We start from the raw sequence: 13983 nt of genomic DNA, 5'->3' as shown, positions 1-13983 counted from the left end.
CCTCACACCACTTAACACACAAACTAAAACATGGCCTAGAGACACAAACACACATACACACACACACACAACAAGAGCTGCAAAGTGAAGGCTTTTGAAATATTCATCGACTACCAGCTCTTTAAAACTTGCAAAAAACAACCTTCATTATGGGATTCACAAAGAATCTCACACTCCAACAGTCAATGTAGCTGCACAGTGAAGTGACAGGACTCCATGTTCCGACCACACGACTACATGAAGCTTAGCCCATTAATGCTGGACAGACAAAAGGGAAGGAGAGGTAGGAAAACAAGGAAACAAAATAAGAAAAGATGAATAGGATGCCGGAAGAAAAATATGTAAATAGAAAAAGAAAGAGAAAGAGAGGATAGTGAGAAATATCCAGAGAGAGAGGAAAGAGATTAAATCAAACAAAAACGGAGCAGGAGACGAGACGGAGAGGAGGGATGAGATGAAGGGCGGACAGAAGCTGTTTCATCTTTTATTCGGTTAGTTAAGGATTCATTTACAACCATATCCTTCCACACATACCTTTGCAGATGTTGTCATACAGGCTTTATCTGGTTTATCTTGGTTATTGAGATAGTAAACTTAGTTAAGCACCTTATATGCAGAGCCTTGTTCATCCCTATGTCCTGTGACTGGGAATAGAGTCAAAATTATGTGGAAGACTTTGTGTATATAGACTAGTCTCATTCATGTTCGTGCTTTTGTCTCATCATTTAGTTTAGTTCATCGTGCAGAGAAATCAGAATTCAGAAGATAAAGAATGTATTTGTAGTGAAGATAAATGGTTAAAAACAATAGAAATTGCAGTGCTTCTCAAGCATGTTTTTTTTATTTTTGATGTTTGTTTTTTTGTTTTGTTATCATGTACTTTTTTCTCTTTGAAACGAGCTCCACTGTCCTGTATGTTATGTGCTCTTGGCCTTTTGGGATAATACACACAAGTGTGTTTCTGTAACCTCTGCATAGGTTAAAGATCAATGCAAAAAGGACGCCACACGTGGTTGGATACCACCAGAGTGTCATCACTGTTTATTTCCTATAAGGCATTGAGGAATTGTTACAGAACTGAATCTTCTCCTGTATTCATTATTGCTGCCTTTCCCATATACACGGACACTTGAAATACCTGCAGCACAGTTTTAGAGTTTATATACTCATTTGTGTTCATGAGCATTCTTTCAACTGCAAATTCAAAGAGCAACAATATCACATATCCTTCATGAAGAGTTTAAAAACAATAAATAAATAATTAAATTGTGGTGCAGGTATTTAATATATTTTCATTTCCAAGGTAGAAATGATTGTGTGTTCAACACACAATGGAACAAATACTGGAATAGATCTTTTCAGTAAACATTCTCAGTATTCCCCTATATAAATCACACAAGACAGTGTGACCTGATTTTCGCTGGAAATACTTGTACATGAAAAAGAATTGCAACACTTTAAAGGACTTTAAGTGTAAGAACATACTTTGACTCTATGCAAGTGTTTGTGAAAATGCTTTCAGGCAGGAAGTTATTCATGCTGGTGAAAAATCAGGGCTTCTGTTAAACACTCTGGATTTGAACTTCAAGTCCAAATGTCAAAAATCGCAAAGTTGTTTTTGTTTGAACTTGACCTTAAACCAAAGCTACTGAATGTGTTTCTTTATTTGAGAGTATTCAGAAGGGTCCTTCCTGCCATTGTGTTCTCTGAAATTCCTCTAGTGGTGGGATATTGTGGAGGAAAGCGTTTGGCAGGAAATTTCTGCCTGCCAGGAGTTTGACTAATGACTGTATTGTTGCTCAGGTCTATGAAAAGGACATCGATGTAATCTACTCAACAAGTTTCTTTTAACTAAAACTGCAATTCAGTTCAGTTCTTTTTTAATAGCTTTTTTAATAACGTCACAATAACAGTAATCTCAAGGTGCCTTTTTTTATTGTAACTGAAGATCATACATTATTACAACAAGTCAATATGGCAGTTACTCTTGCTGAATGGGAGTGAGAAGGTAAACCTCTGTCTTAACACTGGGGGTTCCCATGTGCCAGGAAATGGGGGGGTGAGGGGCAAGAAAAGCAGAAAAGAATCGATGAGAGGCCACAAAATGTAAACGACGGCAATGAGATGACCAAAGTTTTCTGTATCAGACTTTGTCTGGTCACTGATAGACCAAATTACATACAGAGTAGTCTGTAATGAAGAGATATTTCCAATGACAACAACAAGGAGAGCGATCTATGTTAATACATTTGTTCTGCCACTTCATTTAAAAACCGCCTTGGCTCCTTGTAGGATTTGCTTTTGCAGATTTTTTATGTTCTGTGATTATTTATGATCCTAATTGACTCCAATCTGAAATGCATCAAAGCCGTAACCACAAATGATCTCTCTGCCTTTATTTAGTCACTCTCTCCTCGCTGTCTTATCTCAAATCTAGTCTTATCTGTTCAGCATGACTCACATAAATAGACTTTGTAGACTGAGCAGGTGAGCATTAGTTTTGCTTTAGTGAAACGAGGTGATGGGTGAGGCAAATTAAGGGAAATTTGTGAAGCAAAGGTGGTGTGATATTTTGTACTTAACTTACTATGTGTATTTTCTTGTATCTCTTTGTATAGATGGCACAGCAGCTCTCATTGTGAAACAGGGCCCGTTCAGCCTGGATGACCCCAAGAATTACAAGGTGGATATAAGGGTCAGTGACGGAGGACATCCCTCCAAGAGCAGCGTCTCCACAGTATCAGTTGGGGTATGCATTTTTTGTGTGTGTGATATTGAAAGCTGCTTGAGATTATTTTAGCACTGATAATTTTAAATAATTGTAAAGATGAAATGTCTTGTCTCTGTAAACCCAGTTTTAATGCAGTAAATATGTAGCTTCAATGAATGTTCAGTAAATGGACATTCAGGCAAGGTACTGACCGACTGATTGGTAATATGTTGTAGATATGTCAGTGTGATCCCAACCGGAATCGTACTTATTGCAAACCTGAGGCTCGGAGAATGGGAGTCAGTGTTCATGCCCTGACAGCCATTTTGCTTTGCATACTGACAATTCTCGGTAAGTTATTTTTAACTTTTTTTGTTATACTACTTGTTTTTTCTACCTTCTTTCATTGTTTTGACTTTTAGAACCATCTTAAAGGGTTAACCTTGAGATTTTTAATGCTATAGTCTGTGTACAGGCTTTTTTAAGAGTATTAATGTTTATAAGAAAATTATTTTTTAGCTGCATAAAATCTGAACCTCAGTGATGTCACAGATGACTAGAAGTTGTGCAATGATGTCTGTTCTCTGCTCATCTTTGCTTGAGGCCAAAAGAAACCTGAACAGATATCTGACAGATCTATCAGTGGTTGAGTTGCATTCTGGGTATTGTAGGTGTCAGGTTTTGACAGGAAGAAAGCATAATAATATATCTGTTTTTTCAGCATCCTTTTTTTATACCGTCCATCATGAATATGATGTGAAAATTACGTTTTAAGTTGTTATGATATTAGGTAATCCCGATTTGGTTGCATGTGAACTTGCTTGAGTAACTATCTCTATATTGTTTTAAGTTTATTTATGCTTGTCTGTGTTAGAATATATAGAAAGGTGAAAACACATCATTCCCAGAATATTTGCATTTATGCTGAAAGTATGGGAAATGCATTGAAATATTTATTGCATTTTTTTGCATTCGTATTGTAGAATCTGTCCAAGTTACACATAATGGCATGTGCAATATCAGTGCACATAATGATGGGATTATAATGCAACAGGAAAATTCATATATCCAAATGACAAGTTTTTTCTTAAGACTATAGCTTTTCACCTTTAATACCAGAGGACCTGCTTAATGTCATCTTCTGTCTTACAATAGTAATTATTTTTGGCTTTTTCCAACATTTGACTATTTTCCAAAAAAGATGTTTTCCTGTTTTTCTTGGAATAACAAAGCCAATAAACATTCAGAAACAAAACCATTTTCATTTTGCAGAATCGTTTAATTTCTGAACTCGGTCTGGCTCGTGAAATGCAAAAGCATTTTGACTGATTTCAAAGCTAGAAATTTATCTTAGCTAAAAATCTATTTTTCCACTGTTCTCCAGTGGTCAGATGTGTTTTCTCACCCTCAGAGACTCACTGAAGTGTACTCCAGGGTGTGAGTCTTGTGGTGTAGTGGTTAACACTTTCACCTTATGTGTGAAAGATCTCTGGTTTGAGACCAGGAGGAAACGCAAAAAATGCTCGAAGGGGTCACATGCTTGGAAAAATGTGCCAAATCAAATAAACTAATGAGAGAGCAGCTGAAAAAACTCAAACATAATATGGGTATGGATGAAGCAAAGCACACCCAAGGGGATCTGGAAGTGAAAAAGGAGATACAACTTTCAAACAGAAAGGGCAATGAAACATTTTAACCCACTGTGTAGACAGCCATGTTTATGCCTGGAATAGAGATTGGATAAAAAAAAATGTTGTTGTTGGAAGTAGGAAAAGTTTTAAAAATGAACAATAGGACTTGAAAAAAATTCTAAACAACAGGGAAAAAAACAACATTTTCACTCGCCTTGTTTTGGGTTTGTTTGCATTTACACACAACAAATAATAAACAAGCTTTTGTGAAATATTTGAAGATTGAATCAAAGATCGATGCCTAAATGTTTAGACAGACAGTAATGTAAAAATAGTACTTTTCTTCATTCTTCTTTAACTTTTTACCGGTAAGCAGAGAACTTCTGTATATATTGTTATTCTCTGAGAGAAATTCATGAAGACAGCATCAGTGATAGATGCAAAAAGCCAGTGCTGAGTGATCGGGACACGTGCACAGATTCACTTGCCCTTGCTTTGCGATAAATAAGATTTGTGTTTTGCGGGGAACGTTTTCCCCTTCTGGTGTTGTTGGTTTTATGAATAATGCAGCGGCGGATGTGAAAATAATGCCTGTAGTTGTGCACTCAATATTCTCTTTGATACCTTCGCCCCCTGCCTTTTTTGTATTTCTTTGGGAAAAAGAGACAGTTGTCATGTTGGATGAGAGGCACACTGGAGATACTTGGCCAAACAAGAGGGATGTGGCATGAGATGTACTGAAGAAGGAAGGAAAAAAGAAGAGGAACTTTAAGATAAGGAGGGATGGAGGCAAAGTGACGCGTGGAAAAAAGTGTATATCAAGACTTAGATATTGGATATGGAGAGTGGTGAAACAGGCGGACAGATGTAAGACGGTGAATTGAGGTGGAATGAGACCGGCTGAGTGACAGAGAGACAGAAAGAGGTTAAAGAAGAGAGACACGGAAGAGGAGAATTGTGGGAAAAGCAGCAGAAGAATAGGAGTGGTAATGAGGGGAGTTTATCAGTTCTTTAGGTGCCGTCTGCTTATCAAGCACCACCAAACACTCAACCTATTAACTATTAATACACTCCTTCACTATCGGGCCTTTTCCCCTTCATTTTTTCCCTTCATCTCCCCCTTCCTCTGTTTCTTTCCCTGTGGGTCTCTCTGTCTCCCTAACTTCCCCCTTCTATCTCTCCTTCTCTTTATCAAACAGCCCCAACACAGGCTAGATTAACTATTTAATGCACTTGTCATTATCTGTCAGGGCCCAAAGCAATTTAGCGTGCTCCCCATTCACAGGCACATTTTCTCACATGAAGCCGGGTTTGACACACGAAAAGACATTTTTTCTCAGTCCTTCTTCTCTAAAGAAAGGGCTTCTTTTTTCCCCCCTCTCTTTTCTTGTCCCTCTAAGTCTGATATCTCCAGAGCTTATTAAACTGCAGAGCATGTGTTGTAAAAGATTAATCTGTTGGTTTCCCATGCAAACTTAAATTAGTCCCACTCACCCTCAACTAAAAGGCATGGCTAATGCTGCCCGTCCGCTGAGAGAGAAAGAGGTTCATATCGGGACCGAGGCTTGGGGCCTAATCTAATGTCAAATGTATCCTTCCTTCTCTCCTTGTCGCTCTCTTTCTCTCCTGATTTCCTCACCCCTAAGTCGCCAGTTTCTTCCACTTCCTCCTCCCCTCAATCAGTGCCCTCCCCCCTTTTTGTTTTCTTCTTTTTTCTCTTGCTTCCTTCTCCTCTGTACTCTGTGCCCACTGACATGCAGCGTGTAATCAAAAACTTTACTGAGCTTCTTTTACCCTACTTTTTATCAAGTTTGGCCTTTTGAACCCACTTTAATGTCATCATGATGTTGTGTACAAGTCAATTCGTTTAATTTTAGAGTAAGCCTGGTTGTTCTGGAAACAATTACAGTTATAGCTTCAGTTTATGAATGATCAGACCGGCTCTAGTGTAACAGCCTGCAGATAAAATCATAAGGGGATTATCGTAAGGGGCTGCCCATCATTCTCTCTGAGATTGTTTTACACACAATAGCAAAGAGCTATTTCATGCAGACTATGAAGTCGAGCTCAGCTGTTATCCTTCTACACATCCAATTGGTTGATATCTAATCAAGTGCATAGCTGCTTCAACCTGCCCACAGTTGCTCTACATGTTTAAGCCACTTTGCAACCCACCTCCCTCACAGCTGGGTTCCTGTGTGGAAATAAAAGACATTTATGAATAACAGCATACTTGTTCATAGCTGCTTACTACAGGAACACAGATTGATTGATGTTCCAGTGGAATTTTTAAAGTTACTAATGTCACAGTTCGAGTCAGATTATACTTTCATATAATCTATAATCTTGCACGTATAATTAGGTTTAGAGTTAGGCCTTGTTCTGCTAGAATATTTTGCCCTGTGCACAGCATGCTACCTCGATTGTTTTTGAGACAGACATAATTAAAAGTCTCAAGTCTGATAATTGTCTTTGTTTCTTGAACTGAAACAAATGTTTTTTCTTTATTGATTTTGTGATTTAAGACTCCCATTGTTACACCCCCTCCCCCCGTTTCTCTCTTTCACAATTGTTTATTTCATCGTCATCTGCTTCTCTTTCCTTTCCTTCTCAACACCCCTGCACGTTGTTTTCTCACACTCATTTCCACTTCCCTCGTTGTGTTTACTGAAATTCCCTTCCTGTCTTTTATGCTCCCCTTTCTTGTCTTTCTTTGTGCAGTTACTCTGTGCATGTCTCTGGCTGGGTAGATTCACTTAAGGTTTTCACGCTTGGGGCGAACGTCTCAGATACCTTAAACCATCTATTCCTCATTTTCTCTCCTTCGTCACTGCACTGTTCTCTAGTCTCATTCCCTTGTCAGTGCTCTACTTTTCTCACTTGTTTCCTGGCCCCATTCTTATTCTGCTTTGGTTGCGAGTCTCTATCGTGATTTCACAGTCATAGAGCCATTGGTCTGAAAGGATAAATGAGTAAATGCAGTCTGTCTTTTTGTTTTACTCTTGATGTCTTCATTTTCTACCAACAGCAGTTTTGATTCGCTGTGCTGGATGTCAGCCGAGTAGATTCTAAACACACGTTTCTTTTCTGCTTTTAAGTCATAGTGATCCTGTTCGCGATGAGGAAACGCTACCAGAAGGATTCTCTGGCCAATATGAAAAACAGCGGAGAGATTCATGAGCAGCTGGTCACATACGATGAGGAGGGAGGAGGAGAGATGGACACTAATGGGTATGCAGATGAAAAGAAGCACTGCTATACACTTTTAAACTGACAACTTGAATATAACTGAAATGAGCTGACATGGTTTATCAGCAGCCCCCCTTTTTTGCAGACTTACATTTGATTCTATTTTCTTTATAATCCTCTCAAAGGAAAGATTTTTAACCTCTGAATGAAACAACAAAAACCCAAGAATTTATAAAGTCTTGACAAACAATGACAGAAAATCCATTTTAAGTAAAAATGTAAAATAAATGTTGCTTCTTAGTCACACTTTCAGCAATGCCAGTGAGGCCATTAATGCTCTTTTTTATGTCATTAATTTCTCTTTTGTGGCTGCCATGCATAAAAAAAACAGCTCACAAAAACTGAAGGGAGCTTTAATTATTTAAATGTAGGATTGAAACTGTCTACTGGAACATAGACAGCTTTTTAAACATTTAAACATTCCTCTTTACCTTATACTGTTTATGTTTCTATTGCTTACATCCTGATATTCATATTTTTAAAATAAATGAAACAGATATATTCAGCGTTTCTTATGTTTTTTTATGGTTTATTTGCATAATCTTTTTATTATTTTAAAATCCTTGACAACACATAATAAAGTGTGCTACCTCCTATATCTCCATTTATCTGCACTTTAATCGTATCATCTTTTATGTATCTACTGACTTAGTTTCACCTAATCTAATTCTAAATATCACTAGAGATCCACATAATTCAGGTAAACTATCCATATTAAATGTACCAGAACTCACTGTTTGCCGATAAAAGCCACAAACGCAAGTTAATATACGGATATCTAAGTTGCAGAGTAGCCAAGACATTACATTACTATTGGTGACTTTCTAAAATATATTTAAAAAGACAAAAAGATAAAATATAACTTGATAGTTGAGCTGTAGCATTAAGCATTCTGTAATAAATATGTCAGTGGACATATTTAAATGTCCGTACCCAGAAAATCTCTGTGATGAAGAAATGTGATCAGCAAATTTACTCACTCTATCCTCTTTTCTTTTAGCTATGATGTCTCAATCCTCACTTCCGCTTGCCATGACGGTTCCTTGCTTCGCCACCAAGATCACCGCCCCCACCCCTCACTCTACGCCATGGTCCAGAAACCCCCCCACCACACTCAGCCCACCGCATGTAAGGGCGACATGGCAGCGATGATTGAGGTAAAGAAAGACGAAGCTGATCACGACCGAGATGGATTCCCTTATGACACTCTCCACATCTACGGCTACGAGGGACCCGAGTCTTTAGCCGGAAGTCTCAGCTCTCTGGGAAGTTCCTCTACTGGTTCGAACTTGGATTATGACTTTCTCAACGATTGGGGCCCGAGGTTCAGGACCCTGGCAGAGCTCTATGGTGTAGATGGCCCAGATTACTACCATCAGTACTGATACCACATACCACCACATAATGACAAATCATACACATACATAACAAACATACAGCTTGATACAGTAATCAGAAAGAGCCATAGCAATACACTCACATACTGACCAGAAGCATGCAGGAAATATACAGATTCACACAGAAACAGACCTACAGTAGATAACCGTGTTCTTGAGAGACTTCTCCAGCTCCTCAAAACAAAATCAGGGAGCTCCTTCTTATCCAGTAACAATGACTAACTTCTGTTATGATGTGTAATTCAGTGAATCCATTAGTGTGTTGTGCCTCTGTCTGTTCACTCCCAGTCAAAAGAAAAGAAAAGAAAAAGCTTCATCAAAATCCTGGAAGCTCCATGAAGTTGAGTCAAGGAGGCTCTTCTTTTTTCCTGTTTCCAGTGAAATATTGGAAAAATTTTAAAGGAACAGAACACCAGGACATCTTTGATAGAAATAATAGAAATAATGGCTTCATACATTTGCAAGAGGACTGATTATTTGGTGATAATACGAGATCCACACCATGAGGATTTTCCTTTACAGCAGTGTTGTGAGTTTTACACGGTAACCCTTTTATTCTGAAAAAGGTCTAAGCAGGTGAAGCCAGTTGGGTTGGTTATGGATGGGTATGGATAATCCAGTCCCTTTCAGTGATGTTACTCAATTACTTAATTTCTTTTGCATTTAATAATTTTGCAGCAGCATTTTGAAATATGATTTTTCCCCCTGTGGTGACTTTGGCAAAAGACACAGACTATTGAAGATGAAAAGTTTATAACGATTCATTTTGTATCCCCTAAAATAAGCATTAACCTTCCCCATCATATTGGCCTGTTAATGTATGATTAACTGAATTCATATATTTAAATCCTTATATCCTGTTTAACATTAAAATGTATTGCTAATATAATATTGCAGACTCTGAAGATTAGTTCATTTTGCTACAAAGAGAATTAAAGGAATCGTAATAATTCAATCCAACAGGGGCTGCAAAATGTTGCGTGTGAAAGCAACTCACTGCTGATCTTTTTTTCCCCCTTCGTTCTTTTTTTCTGTCTCTTTTGGTATACGGCGTGTGATCTCTTCTAACTTTGATGTGTGTTTTTTTTTTTATAAATTTGACAAAAGGGACACGAACACTGGGAGAACGAGGTGATTTTATTTTTGATCTGTAGTTGATGATTTGATTTGTAAATATGATTGCTTGAGGGGGTTACTGTACTGGGAAACTCTGAGCAGCCACGCGAGTTTAAGCTCAAAGGGGTTTGAAGTGTTTGATCACAGCAAGATGCCAGTTATGTTTTCTTCATCTGAAATACTAGAAGAGACCGTCTCTGAGGAAAGTTCAGCTCTGTAAAGTCTACTTTGTTCATCAGAGCGTCAAGTCCGATGGGTTATTTTGTGACGTGTCCATTGAGTTTGTGATTTTTCTGAGGTCCAGACATGACATCAGGTGTCTGAACAGTAGTCAACAGAATTCAAAAGAAGCATCAGAAGTCCCTGATTTTTTTTTGCTGTTTTTTAAGGTGAAAACCTTAAAAAAACCTTTCCCGCTTTGTGTTCCTAAAACCAACCCTCTGATATGAATAAGGTCATTTTCCGAGTAAGTCATTTTGCCCATTTTCTCAGTTATCTTCTGCTCTGAAAAGAGAAAAGACAATCGACAGACAGAAAGGAAATGACGCTACTGCTTCTCAGACAGAATTACAGCATGTTCCGAGGGTTTATTTGACAGAACCCATCATCACGGTTATTGTTGAGATGAAAGCCTAATTCTCAGAGGCCTACTGGAACAAAAGTAATTCAGACAACTCAGGAAGCACAGAGCTGGAAAAGCAGCTAGTTGGGCAGCCACAATGACTCTGAGGTGGCTTGAATAACTTTAACCTCTAAACCTTCTTGGCTGCTATCAGATCATAAAACTTGAGATGAAAAATACCCCAAACTTTTTGATAGTCTAGATGGTTACTTAATATAGCTACTAAAAGTTAGGTAATAGTTTCTCCTAATAGTTGTGTAGGATTATTTCTACCTTGAATTTTAGCATTACATAGTAAGGATATTCTACTTAGCAACGGATACGGCGCTCCTTGGCATCAAATTGAAGTTTTGTCTATAAAATGTCAATAAATATGAGAAATACCCACAAGAGCTTCTCAAAAACCAAAGTAGCTCCTTTTTTCCTTTCCAGATATGCTGGATATTTGGCCTGCCCCGTCTTTTAAGTAATCAGGAACAACCAATCGCAAGGCCGCACTTGGTAGCGTTTAAACAATAATCACAGATCTTTTAGATTATTGCACGAACGAATGCCCAGGAAATAAACCATTGTTTCTGCATTCATTCATAAAGCACCACGAAGGTAGAAGGTCACCATTGTCTGTGATTATTGTGACATCTGTGAATCTAGCACCAATTATTGCTGATAGTACCACCCTACTGAACACACACACAGCCTAGTGTGTTTCTTTTTTCTTTTTTAAAAAAAGTAATTTCATTTCAGTTTATTTAACCTACTATTCAGTCCCAGGAATCGGAGTTGAACTTGTTCCCTTAAAACTCAGTCCTGCTTGGAATGCCTTTTGATAAACAGTGAAACAATAGCTGGAAGTCCTCTCAACGCCTTCCTGTTGGGGTTTAAATATATATATATATATATACACTTAGCCAGTTCCTTCTCCTCAGTCTTAGCTTTGCTCTCCTTGTTTGCCTCACCATATCTCCTCGGCGCTGTCTTTTTCTCCGTCGTCTAATCAGTGAGACCAAACAGTGGGCTCCACTTCCTGTCCATCTGGGAGGTTGTGCCCGCCTCTTCCTGTCTGTGTTATCTTTCTCCTGGGCCAACACATTGTGCTCACTTCCTGCAAGTCCAGCCTGAGAAATGGGCTTGAAGAGGAAGAGGGAGCGAGGCAAGGAGCAGCATGGGATGAGGTTGGGGGTTAAGAAGAAAGAAAGACGAAAAGAACAATGCAGAGCAATGATTAGTTTTCCAGCTGAACAGAAACACCTCAGAGCAAAGATGTGTTTTTTTTGACCTGTACAATTTGCCATCCTCATGAAAGAAGGCTGATCCCACCAGTAAATATTACGTTTATTAAAAAAAACAAAAATAAACAAACACAGTCTCAGTTTTGTGGCTTCAAAATGGCAGGAATGGAATCTTAAGTACTCTTACCTTCAGTTTATTTCTCCTCATTGTTTTTAGGCATTGCACTCATGATCTTGGTCAAAAGCAACCCACTGTTTTGTAAGTGTAAAAAAACCTTCAAATATCTCTTAAAAATTCTGGCACAACAAGCACCACTGCTAAGAAAAAAAAAAACATTTCTAGAATCTAAGAATCTTAGCTAGTTTTATAATCCATGTCCTTGCTCGGTGAACAAACAATGGCTCATTTTTCTGTCTGACATCTTTGTTTGAGTCAAAGAATGGAAACAAACTTTGTAAACTTTGGTTCAATTTTGCTTCATTGTGCAGTGAAAGAAAAACTTTTTGTCTTGTTATTTCAAGCTATTTCGTGGCTCTAAAAGTAACAGTAATCTTTTTTATGTGTGTGTGCGTGTGTGTATGTTCACTATTATTGTAATCATGGCTGTTATTTAAAAGGTGTTCCCATGAAAAAGAAAAACTTCATTGTTAAAAACCAGCAGGCTGTAGCAGAGACAGGTGCTCCATTATCTACTTTCCTAAAAGCAACAAGTGCTGGCTGTACTTAGGTGAGAAAAGCTGGCACATTATTCGAGGCAGATGGACATTCGCTAGCAATTTTGGCCAGCAGTATTTTCAACTTGTTAAGCTCGTTCCAAAACGATATAAAATGTAGCACATACATTTTTATGACAAAAATCCATTAATAGAATACATCAATCATTAAACACTTCCAAAACATGGACCATATAGTCAGACATGGCGTAATATTTTCCAGAGCGTGTCATATTTCTTTTTTCTTTTTTCTGCCAGGACCAAGACTTGGACATATTGGTTTAGACTAACATGTTTCTTCCAATCCATCATGCCCAGCATGCTTTCATTTTTAGGAATTTTCTTGAGCTCTTCACCCGCTTCTCCACACTTATTCATCAGATTTTGCAACTTCCAACATTTTCCAAGTATTACAATAACACGCTACGGGACAATGACAGCCATACGAGTACCATAATTAATTGGATATGTTGGTTATCAGTGGTTGTGGGAGGACATTTACCTCCCCTGCTGAAGGAGTCACCTTGGAAGCAGTGCAAATTAAACCTCTCAGGGTGGGATCCCAACACAAAAAAGTTCTTCACATGAACGTGAAGAAACAAAAATATGTAGTGTGGTTTAAAAGACAAAATTTAAGTGTTTTTCTTCTGTTTTTGTCTAATGTTTCAACAAGGGATTTTATTTTGAAATGTATATAGAAAAAATGTGCCTAATAGGGATATTTCTCTGGCCTCACCTTGTTTATTTTTTTCTTATTGTTGCTATTATTTTTGCCTAAATAACTGTATTTAAAGGATTATAAACTTGACACTCTCTTTTTTTAATTGCTGTATAAAGGAAAACTAGATTCAGTTTCAGCACATGAAAGAAAATAGTGTTTGATGCATGAATGAGTCCTCGAGTGAATATGTAACTTTCTGCTTGTGTGTCCACTTTTGTGTGTGTGTGTGCGTGTGTGTGTGTGCAAGGGTGCTTGTGATTGTACCATGACTGTACCCATGTAGATATACACACAAATGAGTATCAGACCAGTTAAAAAAAACAAAAAAGGGAAAGAAACCACATTTCTCTTGTGTGAAAACATTAAGGTCTGCAAGGGAGCGACATGTGCCTTTACTCTTTAAAAAAAAAACATGTAAAGAAAAAGAAAAAATGCTTTTTTTTGATGGTGAACACGATGTTTTCTATAGTGTTTTATGGTGTACAGCAACTACTTTTTATTACATGAATTTTTGTAAGTGTAGAAGAATAAAAATCCACTCAAATATGTTTTGTTTATCTGGTGATTTTTACTGACACTTTGGGACAGAAGAAA

The 13983-nt window shown here is 37.8% G+C and overlaps 1 protein-coding gene across 3 annotated transcripts in view; it reads left to right on the top strand.

Moving 5' to 3' along the window:
• The window catches only part of cdh5 (cadherin 5), a 68320-nt gene extending 54385 nt beyond the window's left edge, over positions 1–13935 (top strand). For all 3 annotated transcript variants that reach the window (XM_042220915.1, XM_042220914.1, XM_005922460.3), the window contains 4 exons: positions 2619–2749; positions 2947–3061; positions 7440–7572; positions 8591–13935. In XM_042220915.1, coding sequence (XP_042076849.1) covers positions 2619–2749; positions 2947–3061; positions 7440–7572; positions 8591–8975 — 764 coding nt within the window. In that variant the 3' untranslated portion in view covers positions 8976–13935. The remainder of the gene's footprint in view (positions 1–2618; positions 2750–2946; positions 3062–7439; positions 7573–8590) is intronic.
• Positions 13936–13983: the final 48 nt, after the last annotated feature.

The sequence above is a fragment of the Haplochromis burtoni genome, unplaced genomic scaffold (genome assembly GCF_018398535.1).
Source record: "Haplochromis burtoni strain Fernald_Lab_line unplaced genomic scaffold, NCSU_Asbu1 Contig_57, whole genome shotgun sequence".
Taxonomy (NCBI): Eukaryota; Metazoa; Chordata; class Actinopteri; order Cichliformes; family Cichlidae; genus Haplochromis; species Haplochromis burtoni.
The sequence above is the reverse complement of the archived record's forward strand: the minus strand, read 5'-3'. Positions and strand labels throughout refer to the sequence as shown.